We start from the raw sequence: 18222 nt of genomic DNA, 5'->3' as shown, positions 1-18222 counted from the left end.
CATTTATAAGTTTTTATGTGTGGGATTCTCGTGTGAGCAATACATGTGTAAACAATACTCGTGTGGGCAAAATTCTTGTGTGGAATAATCGTAAAAACGTTTCATTTTTATGTAGTGTACTTCGTGCATAATATGTAACACGCTGTTCGACTAATTGAATTCACAATTACAGGCAAATTGTGATCTTATATCCACGTACGACATATTACATACATATATTTACATAAGTGTAATGGAACAGAACGTTTTCAAAAAATCTTTTTTGAAAACAAAAAAGACTTTTTATATTTATAAAAAATGTTTTCTAAGTTTTTATATTTTACAATAATGTAGGATTTGGTTGTCAGGAGACATAGACGGCAGAGTGAAATGAGCGGTTTAAAATATTGTTTATTTGGCGCAGCGCCGCAACGATCTAAGCGTCACCCATACTAGACGATAACTCACCCATTTTTCAACTCATGCATGCCAACCTAATCATTTATACATGTATAGGTCTGTTACCAAGAGTTGGCGCGAACAAATGCGCTTGTGTAGTGTCGGTGAATAGATGTATAGCATGCTGTCACACTGCATTCAATAATTATAAAAAGACGCTCTGTCTCAGTAACAGTAACTCCCGTACTCTTCTAGGCTAGAAAACTAAATCTCACAATAATATTACAAGTTTTATTATTATAAGTTTTCTTATTATTTCGATGTTTTTTTATTAAAAATAATTAAAAACAGTTCCTTAATACATATCATTGTTGTTTATTTGGATAACTACAAAATATAATGGAAAAGAGACGCTTTCAGCTTTAATCCATCTAAAGATTAAAAACCCAAATTTCGTCAGACGAAAAAATCGAAAGTGAAGTAAGAAGAGGCTAGTAAAAACCAAGGTATAAACTCGGCATATCTGAAAAGAAAGCCTAGCCTTAGAGTCCCAAGAGCGACAAATATTCAGAAAAAAACTATAATTTGTCGATTTTTGTTTATTTTCGCCACATTTTACGAAGAATTCTATTGCGAAGAATTATTCAAAATTTATTAATAAGTAGGTATAAATTCTAATATAAATATAGTATATTTACATCTTTGGTGAAAACCACAAAAACAATATGACAATGAACTTTCGATGGATGTGCATTTTTTTCACAACCTTGGTGACATATGCAAATAAAAGGTTCGCAACCCCCGGCGAAATACCTGTCCGCGACGGTACACCTGTCTCCCTCTGATTGACACGGTGCGATCCTGTATCTCTCTCTAGCACGTGCTCCAATATTACAAGATCACTTTCGACGAGTTACAAGAGGTCAGTTACATCAATTCAATTTCACACACACAAACATACCCATTTTAGCGAGTAACTCGACCGCAATAATTCATCATGTTCAGAAATATGCATACAAAACAAATTTGTCGAAACGAAAATCGCCCCGGAAAATTATTACTCGCCGCTTTGCGTAATGAATGAATGAACGAATGAATGAATAAATGTAGGAAAAAAATTATTTCGGTTGAAAAATGCGAAAGTAACGAGACTGACTTCACGCTAGAATAACAAAATTTAATACAGAAATTAAATTGTGATGGCATTAAACAGAGCGTGGCTTTCTCGATGCGTTCAAACGGCGGATGCATCTGCGACCTGCATCACTGGCCAAACTGCACTGGCAAACAAACGGTTCTTGTGCGTTTCGTGCACCGTTTCGCAAACTTGATTGAAATATTATCGATCCGATCCGTTCACTCTGCCGATCCATTTACCGCACCAAGGCGTGTCCGAAACGCTCACTTACTTATGTATATCGAATTTTATAAATCACTTGCCAAAACTGACAGTACAAAAACGCAAACCTACATATGTATAATACATACAATATATGTACTCATACATACAATATGGGTCTACGTGACGAGCCAGAATGTTAAATTACAGAAAACACAAATATCGGAAGGCAAAGATCGAAAATCGAAAGATCTTAAGTCGAAAGATCAAAAAAAAAAGGGTGCATGGTAAACGGTACATACTCACTTAATTTGCGCGAGCAGGGTACAACAGGAACAAGAGGAACAGGTTTTTCCTCCCGTATTCTGCGCGCGCACATAAATACGGGAGGAAAAGCCTGTTCCTCTTGTTCCTGTTGTATCCTGCTCGCGCAAATTAAGTGAGTATGTACCGTTTACCGTGCACCCTTTTTTTTGATATTTCGAAATAAGATCTTTCGATTTTTGATCTTTGCCTTCCGATATTTGCGTTTTCTGTAATTTAACATTCTGGCTCTTCACGGAGACCGATACAATATACATATGTACTCATACTTGGAATTTCTTCAAATTTTGCGATTTCAGAAATTGATAACAAACGAACGATATAACCAAATGATTGATTGCGCTATTGTCTTAAGAAACATAGGTACCTACATATGTGAGACAGATGGTGACAAAGCCGCGCACGATATTGCTGCGCCAACTCGGCCGCGCTGACAAACCAACGTATAAACAATGCCGCGCAGAACAAAACAAAAAATTTAATTAATGTTTATAAAGCAGAACTTCTTTTTAGGAGATTAGAAAATAAGAGAAATATTGAGAAGCACTGATACGATAGATTTAACTGTATCCTAAAAATGCAACTATTTTAAGACTCAAAATATTGAACAAAGCATGGGACGTACTATACATATAGTACTACTATTTTTTGAATTTTGTCGGCATTTACTTTATATTCCGTAGTCTTTCGATGTTTTAATACTTTAGGAAAAAAACAGTATGAAGCCCCCATTAGGCTCTTGCAAAAATATGTCTGATGTCTAATTTTGAGTATGTTTTATTTTTATTGGATATAAAATATAATATCTAGAAATTTACGTTTGTTCTGCCCGGCTATGTCGGAGAGGTTTTGTCTGTCGCGACATTGTCGGCGCGGCATTGTCGTTCGTACCATTGTCGTGCGCTGGGTGCCGAGATAGATTAATTCAGCAAAAAATAATTAATTGTTGACCATTCCAAACAACATACATTTTTAATATTATCGTTAAAAGAAATTAAAAAAAATAATCGATTGATTTCGTCAAATTAAAAAAATATACGTACGATATATGTATGATATCTACAACAGAAGTTCATAAATAAATCTAATAATACATACGTTTACATTCATACAATACAGCATTCATCTCACACGTTGCATAATATACCCGTAATGCTTACTCAACAATATTGTATATAAAATACTTGACAATTTACTGCATAAGATTATATACATGCATACATGCACGTATGTATGTATTACATATATTAATAAAATATTGGTGATAGCATGTATGTATTATAAATAATACAATATGAATAAAAATGACAAAAGTACAAAGAAAACGAATAACGTTACGTCTTCGATTTTATCAACACAACGAAAACGACGAAAAACAAAGAGTACCTCATCAAATTAGTATGTAAGTAGGAAATCGGACAATTTTTCACACAACAAATAACGTCCGACGAGAGCAATCAATCTTTCTGCCTATTGACTTTTCCATCACGCGATATGCGATGATGCGTGATACATTTGTGAATTGAGAAGAGTGAAAATGAAATCTCTCTCGTAGGGGGAAATCTAGCGTGCTCGACAAGTGTTTTTAACTCTTTCCAACCGATTTTTTTACGTACAATATTTTTATGTACATATGTATATATCATTCGTATAAACGTAATATTAATTACAAATATTAACATTCCCATCGAATAGTTTGCGTCATTGTGTGAGTGTGATCGGCATACAGAGTGACATCCTGTCTGAGGATATCTCATAAAAGGATACCTCATATTGTCACGATCTAACGTGAAACAATCCATTCGTGAGTGAGCGTTGTTCTTTTGACTACCTAACTCGAATTAATTATATACGTATGAATTATATGTATTTCCATACATACATATAACAAATGTATAACTGATTGTCTTGTAAGCGTCGAAAAGGAATCATTGCCGTTGCCTTGAAATGATTCAAAAGAAAAAGATATAGCCCAGGTTTCCCATAATTAATCCTGACATTGGCTTGAATTACCACACAATAGCGTTTCAAATGATTCGTTGCCCAAGACGAGGCGAACTGGGGATAAAAAACTGGATTTCGTTTTGTTTACATAACTAGAAGGTCGTTATAGATACACCTGTGTGATAGATAGGCAGTCGTTAAAATATTTTAAGCATTTGAAACGACAGACGATCACACGGCGAAGCAGTGATAGAGCATTGGACTGTGAATTTGATCATTCGGTTGATCCATCCTCCTATTTACATATCTATGTACATATATATATATACATACATACATATGTACATATGTATGTTGATCAAATTTGCAACGTTGCAGCAATTCAAATCAGCCGTTAATTTGACCAGTGGTTATATTGACAGCGTATATATTAATAAACTAGTGTATTTTACTCTTGATGGATAGATTTAGAGTTGACATCTTAGACAGAGTCATATCCAGACAAAGTTTTCCAATTTCCTACCTGGATTTAGTAACATCATAATCTTGCCAACAGCTAACCTTTCCGTTTAAGAGCGTACAATCTACTGACTAAGCTATTTATACATCAAATCCAATACATTTTTACAAACCTCTTCTTACTTTCACTTACGATTACTATTAAGGAGAAATGTTGCCTCTTAACCAATCGTTTTCATACTTTGCTATTTTTACTAACTTCTTCTTATTTCAATTTCTTTACTATTTTTATAAATTAACAGGCTTGTTTACATTTCATATGGCATAGAAAAAAGTTCCGGCTCGTTAAAATCATAAAATGACTAACTACATATTTAAAGCGTATGAAAAATGCTTGTCTTATTTTGTATCGTTTGTTACTTTTTTCATTTCGAGCTCTGAGCAGGCAGTCAAAAAGTGAAGGGTAGCACTTAAAGTGAAGGACAACGGAGAAGAATTTATTTACAAACGGAAGTAAACTAGAAAAATAGATAATTTTCCTCTGCGAAAATTCAAAGTAGTCAAAACACATACATACATACATATATATAATCAATATATAATCAATGCGATGATTTCGAACTGAGATGAGTTTGTACGTCGACGATATGTACATTATACACACGTGAATGGTCTACTATCTGAATAATACAACGACGATAACACACATTGACGTACACGAAAATGAGCATAAATGTTAAAATATTCAGAATATTCATAGATTCACATAACCAAAAGGGCAAGTGAGGGTGGCTTCTGAGAGCTTTTCGACTACTTGGGATACGATGATCAAATCTCGCGGTGCTTTTGAAAAGGAAACGAGCTTCATAAATTGTTATAAATAATTACCAAAGTGATATACATACATACATACATACTTCACACGAGCTACATCATAATTTGTTGTACATCATTTTCAACAAGTATCCCATCCTATTTTTGATGCTAAAGCACATGCATACATGTATATAGGTATGTATCCACATACAATTATGTAGATGTGCATAATATATTGATGATTCTTATTACGAAACGAAAAGCTGAAGAGTGGCCGTAAAAAGGGAGGGGCGATCCATGAAAGCTGGTTTCCTCGACTGGATAACAAACACAGGGCCGTTTGTAAACGAAATCTATACTATGTAGTGTCGCCGAGAATACAAATGCCCCAAATTTGGATGCTCTACATGGATCGAAACGACACGCCGGTCACGTTGTTCACTTATTTTTCAAGACTCACATACTCACTTTCGATTCCTTGGATTGATTTATTGTATTAAATATCCAACTGTGCACAGAATACACATACGTAGGTATGACTTAGAAATTGATTATTGTAAAGTTTTGGGACGCTTCGCCATGGTGGAAGAGGACTATCGCTTATAATATTTGAAACAAACAACAATAACAAAACCTTAGATAAATAATTAGAAAAAAAACGAATGAATACATGTATGATGTATCACCATTGCTTCCCACACCATAAATATTTCGATGCAGAGTCATCTGAATGAATTTTCGTATGAGAAGCTATCCGCAAAAATGTTTTCTGACAATAATTGAGTACCTACCCTACGAAATTCGCAGGAACAAAGAACTAAAAAAATGGATTTTATATTCAAAACTTACAAAACTTACATAAAGATGATTGATATTAACACAGAGTCCTACTTTAATTCAAGTGCAATTTTAGCTGCACAGTTAAATAGTTTATAATAAATTCAAATTCCTTCAAATCCCTCTAATAGTAACCTGTCAGTAGGTATCTAATATTCATATCCATATGTGAGACTAACCGATATACTACACATTACTTAGAGCAGGGACGTCATTTTAGCTTTTCCTAGGGGGGGGGGGGAAATTTTTATTCAAAATAATCTCCCGAAAATCTTTCAAAGCAAGACAATCAACAAAATAAAATATATTTTAGTATGTTAACATTTAGTTAACATTTTTTTTCTGGAAAAAATCGACGTGTTCTAGAGAATTTAAATATTCTATTTTTGTTGGTTTAGTATTTAAATTCAAATTCATAATAGTACATTAAACAACGTGGATAGTCCCGTTCAAATTCAGCTCCCCCAAATGACGCCCCTGCTTAAGAGCACCAACAGATCGAGCTGGACTCGAGGGAACTCTACTGATCTTCGCTCCATAGAAACCGATAAGAGTGCACATGCAAATATGGGATTAATGTCTCACCGGCATCCAACAGTGTCTTATCTCTATCATCTCATCTTCTCATCATCACAGTCGAAAAGATAGGGAAAAAATATTTGTTACACACTCGCAAACCTATCAAAAATCTATGTATAGTATCGGAGATCCGACACTGTTTGTTTGTACCTTAAATATTCTAAAAGTGTTTTTTATACAGTTTCACTGAACACGGATTTGTTTCCTGAACACGTACACATTTAAAAGCCGCCAAATAGAATCAGTGAAATAACACAATGAAATTTTCAACTGGAAAAAGTGCCATAAGAACTTTTACCGGATCAATTGCAAGTTTCAAAAAACACGGAACGGTATTGTACGACTTTATAGAGTGGACAATAATTTCGTCCGGCCGTAGCATTAGCACAGATTTCTTCCGTGTCGAGAGAGCGGGGCTTTGTCTGGCTTGGCGAGACGAGCTGACCAATTAGCCTAAGAATGCAGAATGCTTTCCAATGCACACCCTGAATTATAAAAGCAGGCTCGAACGGGCCGTTTCGTGAATTCCAATGCAAGTGTTTGCAACGCGACGACCGACTATCTATCACGTAACGTGCAATCGGTTGCAGTTTTTTTTCCTTCTTCAACCGCACAATACGATAACACTGCAACGGAACCGAAAAACAAAACACGTTGCAGACTTGGACGAATTGCAATCAAGGAATAATTGCACACAAAAGCGAACGTCAAATCAAGTTGAATTGGTTTTTGTGTCTATACATTGTACATACATACATATACATACATATGTATAATGTAGCGTATTTTGCCTGTGTATAGTTCGTTTTAGAAAGGTTTGAGTGAGACTGAATTGCTCTCATTCATTCAATCATTCTCCTCCATACGAGTCTTACGTATCATCTATTCGAACCGGAAAAGTTATCCATTGCTATTGTATTGTATGTATGGTAAACTGGTTTTCAATATTCGACTTCAAACAAGATCTACATACCTGTTATTTGAGAAACAATAAGGAGAACTCTGAAATTTTACTGCATAAATATTTTAAAATAATTATAAATATACGAAATACAAAATGTACTTAGATACCAGTGGCGTGCCGTGGAAATCTCCCCGTTCATATCGCACAGCCTCACTTACGTGTACGCGAGCAGGATTCAAGGAGACTCGGTATGACTAATCGCCTTGTATTCTGCTCATACAGACGTAAGCGAGGCTGTGCGTTAAAAACGGTGATATTTCCACGGCACGCCACTGCTAGAGACATACATATATCGTATCTAGGTTCCAGTAAACAAAATTAATTTTTATTGGCACTCAAATGACATAGACATGCATGGAAGATCATAGGGGGATTATTAAGTTAAACGACATGTATGTGATTAACAAACAGACATTCAATTTTATGTCATCTTATACATATGTACATAAGTATGTATCTTTCGGTGATTCTCAACTTTTTTCAATTAGAAAAGTTCTTCAATATAAAGGAGCTGTAATTAAAAAAATCGAACAAAAAGTGTAAGCCACGCTAGATCTTGCAGATTCCCACATAACCTTGATCGGGGTGCACCCAAACCTATATTTATGTATGTGCAAAAATATTACAGTAGCTCTCATATACATACATATGTACATATATGACACATATACATATATGACACATATACATATATGTATATATGTACATACATATCTGAGACATTAAAATAGTAAAAACAAAAAGTAAAATAAATCTAACAAAACCTTTCCGAGAAAATCTTCTCTTTATAAATTTATAGTATACATTTTAAAATGTATCTTTTTTCAAACAATAGCGTTTCTAATATATGTAAATTTTTGCCTTGAATTGCTATTAAAGTTTAATAAAAATAGATATGTTTATATTAGAGGTACATACATGCATGCCTACATAGATTACACGAACAAAGGATCTCCAAAATTTTATATATGTATATATATGTACTTTGATTAATTGAAACCATATTTTGCAGAGTGAGATCATGAGTTTCCAAGACAAGCATTACATACATATTATTGGTAAAACATTTCTTCTTCGTATAGTTCAAGTGGAATTTATACCAGACATGAAACAATACAAATTTCGATAAATGCTAGTTTAACACTACTGTAAAACTTCGAACAATTTCAATAGCATATCACTGGGAATTTTTTAAAAGTCACCACTCCATCGCTGTGTTTAAGTCGTTCCGAACCGACCGCGAAAATGTACAAATACCAAGAAAGCTATGAACTAAGCTAAGAAACTATGCATAGTATGAAAATCTTCATCGATAAAATGAAATGTATGGTCCAAAACCAGACCTACCCTCAGTTCGGTGCTACATTTATATGAAACCCACCACAAAAACCGGAGATGGCCAGCCAACACTGATATCGTTTATGCGTATGCAAATGGTTTTGATTGTACAACGATGGCAGCGCCTGGCACGAGAGAGAATATTCGGTTTCGAGTCTGGATACGCCCACCGCAGCCTGCTCTTGCCGCATGAATAATGGCGCTTATTGCCGCAATTGTTCTCCAGAGATCTATGGATCTGGAGATGATTCACAAGGGGAGCCAAGCCGCAGTAGGGAGTAGGCTGTACTACACATTTGTATATACCCACCGCGGAGATAACATCAAAGTGGCCTCCGAAAAACCACCGGAGAAACGATTTCGCGTCATTTTGTTTTTTGTCATTTACTTCGAATTGCCGAAATTTCGTAACATCCTGCCACTTTTGAATTTAACGCAAATTTTGGTAATTACACGATAACGAGTGCGCGGCGGCGATCTCTGCGTTTGGTCAACGTACAAAGTGCCCAAGTCGATTGTTAGCGAACTACCACTGGTACAATTTTCACGTTCAATCTATTCAAAACGACCAGTAATTATATTTTCGCATTGTTAAATGTACTCGATTCTATGGCTTGGACGTCTCCGAGATTTCATAATAAACGCCATTGTCGCTAATGCGAAATAATAACGGGTTCATGTGAAAAATTATTGTTATCGAGTGTAGTTCAACTCGGCTGTAAAGATTGTTGATAAACAGAGTGTGCATTAAATATGGCGATAAAGCGGCGAGTTTATGTTTCGTCAGCTTTACACATAAATTACTATGCAATATAATATACGTGATTAAAAAATAATAATTTAAAGTGCCCGACTTCATCCAGTCTTAAGAATTAATTTGTTGTGATTGTGATATACCTAAATAAATCTGTACAACAGAAAAATTTACTATCGAATTACATACTATGTATATTATTAATTACATACTATATATTATACTATGTCTTCTACATAGATTGTGAGGTCATCAAACCGCGGCTCGCGAGGCGTTTGCGGCTCTTGGGGAACGTACGCACGACTCATAATTACTCAATATACCGTCGTAAATAAAAATTATAGTTTCTTGGATAATTTTTTCGTCTGTGAGCTTGTGACATTTTTTTTATAATTCTCAGTCAAAATATGTTACAATAGTCGATTTATTCTAACGAGCTTCACGGGGTTGTCGTAAATGGCTTGTAATGAAGATTATTTCAAGTATAATTTCCTTAATCCAAATATTCCCAATTTTCTTATAATCATGATTCGGAATACAGAATGAAAACAAGATTATCTAGTACAATTCAGATAATTACAAAATCATTAAAAAAAAAACAGGCGTCTACATAAATAAGTTCGGTATATGTATATTTGGGGTCTACCCCACGGGATCGAATTAGAAATGCACGAAAAACCAAATATCGGAAGGCAAAGATCGAAAATCGAAAGATCTTAAGTCGAAAGATCAAAAAAAAGGGTGCATGGTAAACGGTACATACTCACGTACATCCTCACTCAATTTGCGCGAGCAGGATACAACAGGAACAAGAGGAACAGGCTTTTCCTCCCGTATTAATGTGCGCGCGCAGAATACGGCAGGAAAAGCCTGTTCCTCTTGTTCCTGGTGTATCCTGCTCGCGCAAATTAAGTGAGGATGTACGTGAGTATGTACCGTTTACCATGCACCCTTTTTTATCATTTCGACTTAAGATCTTTCGATTTTCGATCTTTGCCTTCCGATATTTGGTTTTTCGTGTATTTCTAATTCGATCCCGTGAGGTGCGGCGCACCCGTATATTTGTACATATTTACATATATAATGTGTAGATTCAAAATATACACACGGTATTCTCTAATTTTGTTTATATTACATACCTACATAGTTTATTCGTATACTGCTTGCACTATATAAAACAGTGCATTGAATAATGGTTCGTTTATTTGTAATTTGATATAATGTTCTAGATAGAAGTGTTGCTTTTGACTTGTGGCGAATATCAATTATAACAAATGCTCATTTGCATGGCAAAGATTATGAAATCCGTAAAATTAATAGAAATATGATATTTATTTTGAAGGTAAAATTATTAAATTTTAATGAGCAACATAACCCAGATTGGAAGGAGCACAGTTAAATCTAAAATCCATTTTATATATTATAAAGTTTGCTATAAAATGTGCATTGTTTTCATGGCTATGAGATCGTGTAAAAGCCAGCCAAGTCAAGATAAGAAAGAAATCGGTAATGTTTAGTCTATTGATAACGAAATACAATATCTTAGAGATGAGTTTTCAGATATATGTACATACATACCTATACTTAGTGAAATCATTCGTCACATATCCCACTTAAGGGGAAAGATCTCTAGGGTGCCTGGTGGAGGCACCCCAGATATAAAGGACGTCGTTTCGCTTTATTTGCAACAAGAAACCTTCGGTGATAAGAATAATAAGAATATAAATTTATTACCTCGCGTCGATTCCAACTCCTAGCTCGGCTATCGATGTTCTTCTATTGTCCGGTTGGTCTCCTATTAGTTTTTCTGTTCTACCGTTGGTGAGCACCGGCACTGGACTGGTGACCACTTCACTACTATTCACAACACTATCACTGACCGAATTCGTCAAGTGAACAACACAAGCACTAGAACTGATGACACTGGCGGTGGTCGTCGCCAGCTGTTGCTGCTGCGGCTGATGCTGTTGCTGTTTCACTGGAGTCTGTAACGCTACTGGTGTGGGCGTGACACTCGGAATGGCACCTATGTGGTTCGCCTTAGTTTCAATGACTACCGAAGTACTTACTAAATGTTTATTGGTGTTATCTTGTGGATGGCCATTGGGAAGGGGTGGCTGCGTGACCTGAATTGTCGAGGAGGTTGCCGGCGCCGTCACTTCTCCGTTCCCATTCAACGATGTTACATATATGGGGGAGTTGGCGATGAAGCCGTTAAGCTCTTGCTGTTTTTCATTTGTTGTCTGGGAAGAGCCCGACGCTTGGTTCAGCTGCAACATTCAAAGAAAACTCGTCAAAATATGTATATATGTACATATGCATACACATGGAGCCAGAAGAGAAGGAAAAAGAAAGGGTACTCATTAGAATACTCATAAGAAAATTTCAGTACAATAGTATCAAATATACATCTTAATGGGATCTATAAGGTGATGAATAACTAAAATTTCAGCTAATAACGAAATTTATAAAAGGAACAAAAAAAATCTAAGATTATGTAATGTATTTTGACAATATTTAACGTAATTTTCTTTATCATTTTCATTTTGGTTTCAAATTCAAATGTAAGATAAAACCCAATATCGTTTATAAAAAAGGTTGGATAATCTGTATTACTTAAGAAGTATTTACATACATAAGTGGTATTGAATGCTGTCGAAAGTTTCAAAGATCAAATGAAGCAAAAAAGTATGTTTTAAACCAAATACAAAGGGTACTTCCGATATATGTACATATGTACATATCTGAATAGAATTGTAATAAGTACATATGTACGTAATACTTTACCCAAAATACGCAAGAAAAATAACGTATAAATTTCATTTAATAAGAAAACGAATATCTTGGCCGGAGTTTTTTTTGGAATTCGTTCATGTTTATGAATTAGAAATTGAAAACGATGATTTCAAAGCTACGACAAAATTGATGAATGAGAATGAAAGAGATTCCTTGCGGATTCTGCATATTCTGTGCTGTATTATATGTATTACTCGGATACATTAGATACCACAATTTATTCTCTTCACCTGGGGCACGTATCAATTTGATGGTTTCGTCGCCTGTTGTCAAGGGCATTAAGCTCCTCGACCAGGTTTCTATTAACTTGGATTTGATTAATTTAAAATATGCTGATGTTGTTGAGGGATTGTTTAAATTGAGATCGTAACATGTTCTATTATTGTATTTGTTTTTAATTATTTCTTTTATATTTATGCTAATTTTGTTTTATTTTATTTTCTTTTCAATGCATCCTTTTTTATTTTTTTTATTTAGCCATAGTGCAGACTTGAGACTACTCTGTAATATCACTATGGCAAAATTGTAATAAATACCTATGATAAATAAATAAATGATTTATGTAATAAATAAATATGTATGATGATAATATGTATAGCAATAAATTACATACGATCACCGTTTTACGAAGATCACTAAGAGAGAGAGAGAGAGTTAATCAAAGATCGATTCAAAATCATATTCAGCGCCAAAATTGATGCATCGCACCCGCGAATTGGGAGGGTCAAGTAGCGTCGAGACCACATAATGTCCGGATGGGACTCGGAATGACTAATGATCGTGCTCATACATGACACAATCACGATGGCTGGTTGGGTCAAACCGTCAACGCTGGAACCCTTCAAAGGTCGAGAGGCCATCTTTCAACCCTTTTCACTCTAGCCGAATAATGGTCAATGTGGGACCTCTCAAATCCAACGCGCACATTGTTTTTACCATACATCTACAATGTTATCGTGACTAAGTAAATTCACATCGCATGTCGTTGAACACATCAATTTGGAGAATATTAATTATTTATTAATTATAACGTATTATATAATCTAAGAACGTGTAGAAAAAAACCGACACAATGACCGAGATTTAACATGCATAAATAGTTTCTAGACAATCGACTTTACATCATCTGTATTTTTCTCACAGTGGAGTACGCATTCAAGTTAAAATCATGGCCAATGTCATGTTTTCCATTTCAGATATTGCTTTTATATACTTAAAAAAAATGGTATAAATTACAAAACAGAGTGAATGATATATGTATGTAGGTAGGTGTATGTTTAGAGATAAGTATGTATGTATATACATAGATATTAGCCATATGGCTTGTGTCGAGCATGTGACATCGCCTATCATCTGCACATGGGGCAGAATCCATAACTTAAACTATCCACCCTGTCAAAAACACAATACGACGCCCTTATAAAGCCCCAAACAACCATTTAGGTGTACATAGTAACATAGTTCACAGAAAATGCCATAAATTGCAGATATACATACAACATTTTGAACAATATTCACCATGATAAAATTCATCGGTATAATTAATTAAATTAATGTTCGTATGTAGTATATATGTATGCTAAAATATGTACATAATATAAAATATGAATTATTCGTTTATAAATCTGTCAATATTAATATAATTTTCGTCGTTAAGATATCTAAGTATTCAATAAAATAATATGACACACATCGTTGACTAGACAAAATTATAGTTGAGCTGAAATGTCGATAATGTTGGTGATTATGATGTCGTAACGACGGGTCTCGTCATTCACGATTTGATGGTGCAGTTTTGCTATCTTATATTATGTAATTCTCCATTGCCGTATTATTACAGTAATCTTGTATTTATTCTCGGAAATAAAGGTAGTTAATATGTCCAATTCGGTAGTACAATGTTCAAGTTTTCGAAGTGCGGTAATAAAAAAGTATTAAACGTTAGGTAACAATAATAATCATTCGTAGAAGAACGTTGAACTTTATAAATCTGAAAAAATATATATTGAAGTTATCAAAAATAAGTATATTTGAAAATTATCACCTACACATTTCCAACAAATCTTAAATCAGAAAAAACTTTCCCGAGTAAGGAAATATACGAACCAGATGGATCATAAACGCCGAAAGAGCCAATTTCTGCTCACCGATCGTAAAAGTGGTGATTCGTATAATTTATAACCATTATAGGAGTGGACGAGTTGAGCAAAAATGATTTCGATTTAAGGAAAAAAGTGGAAACACGGAAAGAAATCGGAAAAGTGAATATGTTTCCTTTCTATCGAGATATAATATAGCTATATAAACGAACATAAATTTTATTTCAAGAAAATATAACAAGATTTTTGTTTATATGAAATAGTAATTAAAATTCAATGAGTTTACATATGTACGTATAACATATATTTATGAATGAAAACTAGGCATATATTAATCTTTTAATGAAATTATTTCAAATATAGTTGAGGAAAACTTTTGTTTTTTCTCACCATGACAACAACTGCAAAAATTATAAAAAAAAAATCAAACAAGATTTTGAAAGAATATATTTTGCAATATCAAATAGCAAACCAATCTTGATTCTACCCTAACCGAAATGAATGAAGCATGTGAACGAACAATTTGTGACGAATTTCCATTTTCCATTTGAGATGTGAATTTATTTATCTTCCGACGAGACGAGGTGTGTAATAAGAGCATCAGAACGAAACCGCAGCATTAGATTCATTTTCGCCATCTGCTGCGTCTCGAAAGCGTAGCGATTTTTCATCCAGTTTCCACGACGAAAACAGATTTTTCCAAACTCAGCCCCAAATGAGATTCCCTGCCATCAACTCGACTTATATAGATATACTAAAACATAATATTAAATAAATTTAACGATAATTGCAAAAAAAATCTCATTTGAAAAAAATTTCGTTCAATAAAAACCACATCAAATTTGTGTAACATTTATATTATGTAAATGTAGTGTTTCGAGTTTTCAAAGTACGTGAATTATATTGAGTGGAAATTCAACGATACACAATCGAAAAAACTACACTCGATTCGCCAAATCGTCCAGAAGTCCTCACAAAAAGGATCAATAACTTTTGTGACCGATCGTGCATGATAAATTTAAGAAGACTCGTGTTGCACGAAAATTTAGCCACGGATAAAACTCTTAAACCGAGCGGAATAAAATATATACATATATATACCTAAATATACGATTATATTTAAGTCGAGACGAAATGATTAAAAAAATTGATCATTTCTAAAATAGGAAAACTGAGGAAAGAATATAATAAATAGTACAGAGCCATTTATAATACGTACATAGCTTGAGAGAATAATGATGATGAGCGCTAAGTTTTCAGTACTGTATTACATATTAATGCACACGTAGTTTCGCTTACATATGATGATGCGTCCATTGCGTGATTGAAAATAAAGCGGAATCGGTGTAATTTGGAACTATGAATCTAAAATTGAATTCTCACTAAAAATTACCCAAGTCGAAACGGATTCACTCAATGTATATGTATGTATAAACTTAGAACTACTTAAGTCCTGGCTTATATACATATGTAGATAACCAGAGTTGCAAAATTAATTTATTGCAATCATTGCCTCGGTACATTTTCTTTGTAAACATCGTTGAAGTTACTAATATTTTTGTTGATTAAAACGAGACTTCACACAAAATTCGAACCAACACTAATCAGCTCAACTGATTATTATTTTTACAAAGCATCATTCTAGCTTTTTTCAACGACATTTGTAAGTGTTATTGTTATGCAAGAGATCATCAGATTCATACACAGACTAGGGCTTCCAAACCGCCTTGAACCGAAACCGAAAAACCGGCTTTTTGACCATCTTTCAAAAAACTGAAAACCAGCTTTTTTGGCTTGATCAACCGGCTTTTTAAGGTTTCATCAATTATGAATTTCAAATTTATATAAAATATCAAACAAATGTGTATTGGATCCAAACCGTCGGGTTGGATCCAAATATCCAAATTCGGGTTGGATCTAAACCTTCGGGTTGGATCCAAACCAAAGGTAATAGGCGTATAAACCTATGAACAACAAAAAAAAGTACGGCACTTAGCGGTGGCTTTGAGATATAGTGATGGACGAAGACCAGGTCATAAACCAATAAAATATTATTGAAAGTAAGAATTTCAGCGAAACAAGAATTTCGGGAAAATGAGCTTTCCATAATTTATATTTTTTGCGCGTTCTTCAACTTATTATGCATAATAGTGACAACTCATCACTTAGTTTTTTTTAAAGCACATAAGGATTTACAATTTGAATCATTTAATTATTTGTGCATATTCAGGATCTGCCATTTAACGGCTGTGATATTACATATACATATACATATGTAATAATGATGTTATGAAAGTTCGTAATGTTTATAACTCAATTTAATTTATAAGGAATTATTTTTTTGCATAATATACCTATAATATATATTTAAAGAAAAAAATTTCGATATAAAAATTTTTAACTTCAAAAATATCTTAATTTTCTGAAACAGGTGAAAGCCGGTCAACCGGCTTTTTATTTAAAAAAAAAACCGAAAACCGGCTATTTCTTTCGGGTGGTTTTTTGGAATCCCTAACTCAAGACGCATTTCTACATCAAAATTGTTAATCATTACGATGGAATCGTCAAACATAATAGCCTTTTAATTGAAATGGTAATTGGGTGTATGTATTGGTTAAATAGCATAGCATACCTGAACAGAGAGTTGCGACATGTCGACAGGGGTGATCCTCTTGAGGGCCGAGAGCCGCTCAAGCCGCTCTCGGGCCTGCTGTTCCACTGCGATGACGAATGCATCTTGGACGATGTTCTGCCCGAGGTCCACTGCTGGTAACAGACGAAAAAAACACCATCAGATTATGGCACTGTATACACTAATCTAATTAAGTCAATACACATAAGATAAAATCGTTGCAGGGAAAACGCTGCGTCTCAGAACGTGAGAACGGCGAGCACACGCTGGGCTATACACAAGTTAACGTTGCATTTCAAGCATAATACCTAATTGAAACCGCAAACGAAATAGTACATAAATTGCGCGAATTGAAGAAGCTCTAATGATATTTCAGATTCAGACATGCAGATAGCACAAGTCTGCTAAATTACAGTCATACATACATCCGAGTACCAACATATGTACATGTTTTTTTTATTTTTTTTTATTTTACATATATACCAGGAAGGCCTTACAGGAAAATCCCAATGCGCCTTCCTGGCCAATTACAAATACAAATGCAGCATTTTTTATTATAATTCGTTGAATTGCGAGACACTGAAAAAACTCGAAAATTAACGAGACATCTATGAATTGTACATAAATTCTTATTGTACATCCATCAAATTTCAAATAGTGGTGACATAGTAGGTAGGAAGGATTTTTAGCCAATTTTTTTTCCGGGAACCGTTTCAATAATGAAATCAGAGAAAATTGGCAAACTCTGATAGGAAACGATCAACCTGGAGTCACAAATCCAGGTCTGACCAACAGCATACTCTGAAAAATTCATTTTCATTCAGGGATAGAACCCGGCACCTTCTTGACGGTAAGCAGAAGCTTAACGTCCGAGCTATGCTGCTGGCTATGTATGTACATACATAGTTCAGTAGTTACTGTATCCAACTATTGATTGAGAGGTCGTAATTTAGATCATACACG

The 18222-nt window shown here is 34.4% G+C and overlaps 1 protein-coding gene across 3 annotated transcripts in view; it reads right to left on the bottom strand.

Annotated features, from left to right (window-relative positions):
• sdt (MAGUK p55 family member stardust) overlaps positions 1 to 18222 on the bottom strand; it is a 93832-nt gene that overhangs the window by 54231 nt on the left and 21379 nt on the right. For all 3 annotated transcript variants that reach the window (XM_077439831.1, XM_077439832.1, XM_077439833.1), the window contains 2 exons: positions 17260 to 17393; positions 11467 to 12002 (listed from right to left, as the gene is read on the bottom strand). In XM_077439831.1, the coding sequence (XP_077295957.1) occupies positions 11467 to 12002; positions 17260 to 17393 (670 nt within the window). The remainder of the gene's footprint in view (positions 1 to 11466; positions 12003 to 17259; positions 17394 to 18222) is intronic.

Source organism: Arctopsyche grandis, chromosome 10 (assembly GCF_051622035.1).
Source record: "Arctopsyche grandis isolate Sample6627 chromosome 10, ASM5162203v2, whole genome shotgun sequence".
NCBI classification, from domain to species: Eukaryota; Metazoa; Arthropoda; class Insecta; order Trichoptera; family Hydropsychidae; genus Arctopsyche; species Arctopsyche grandis.
Note: the sequence above shows the minus strand (reverse complement) of the source record. Positions and strands in the feature narration are given on the sequence as shown.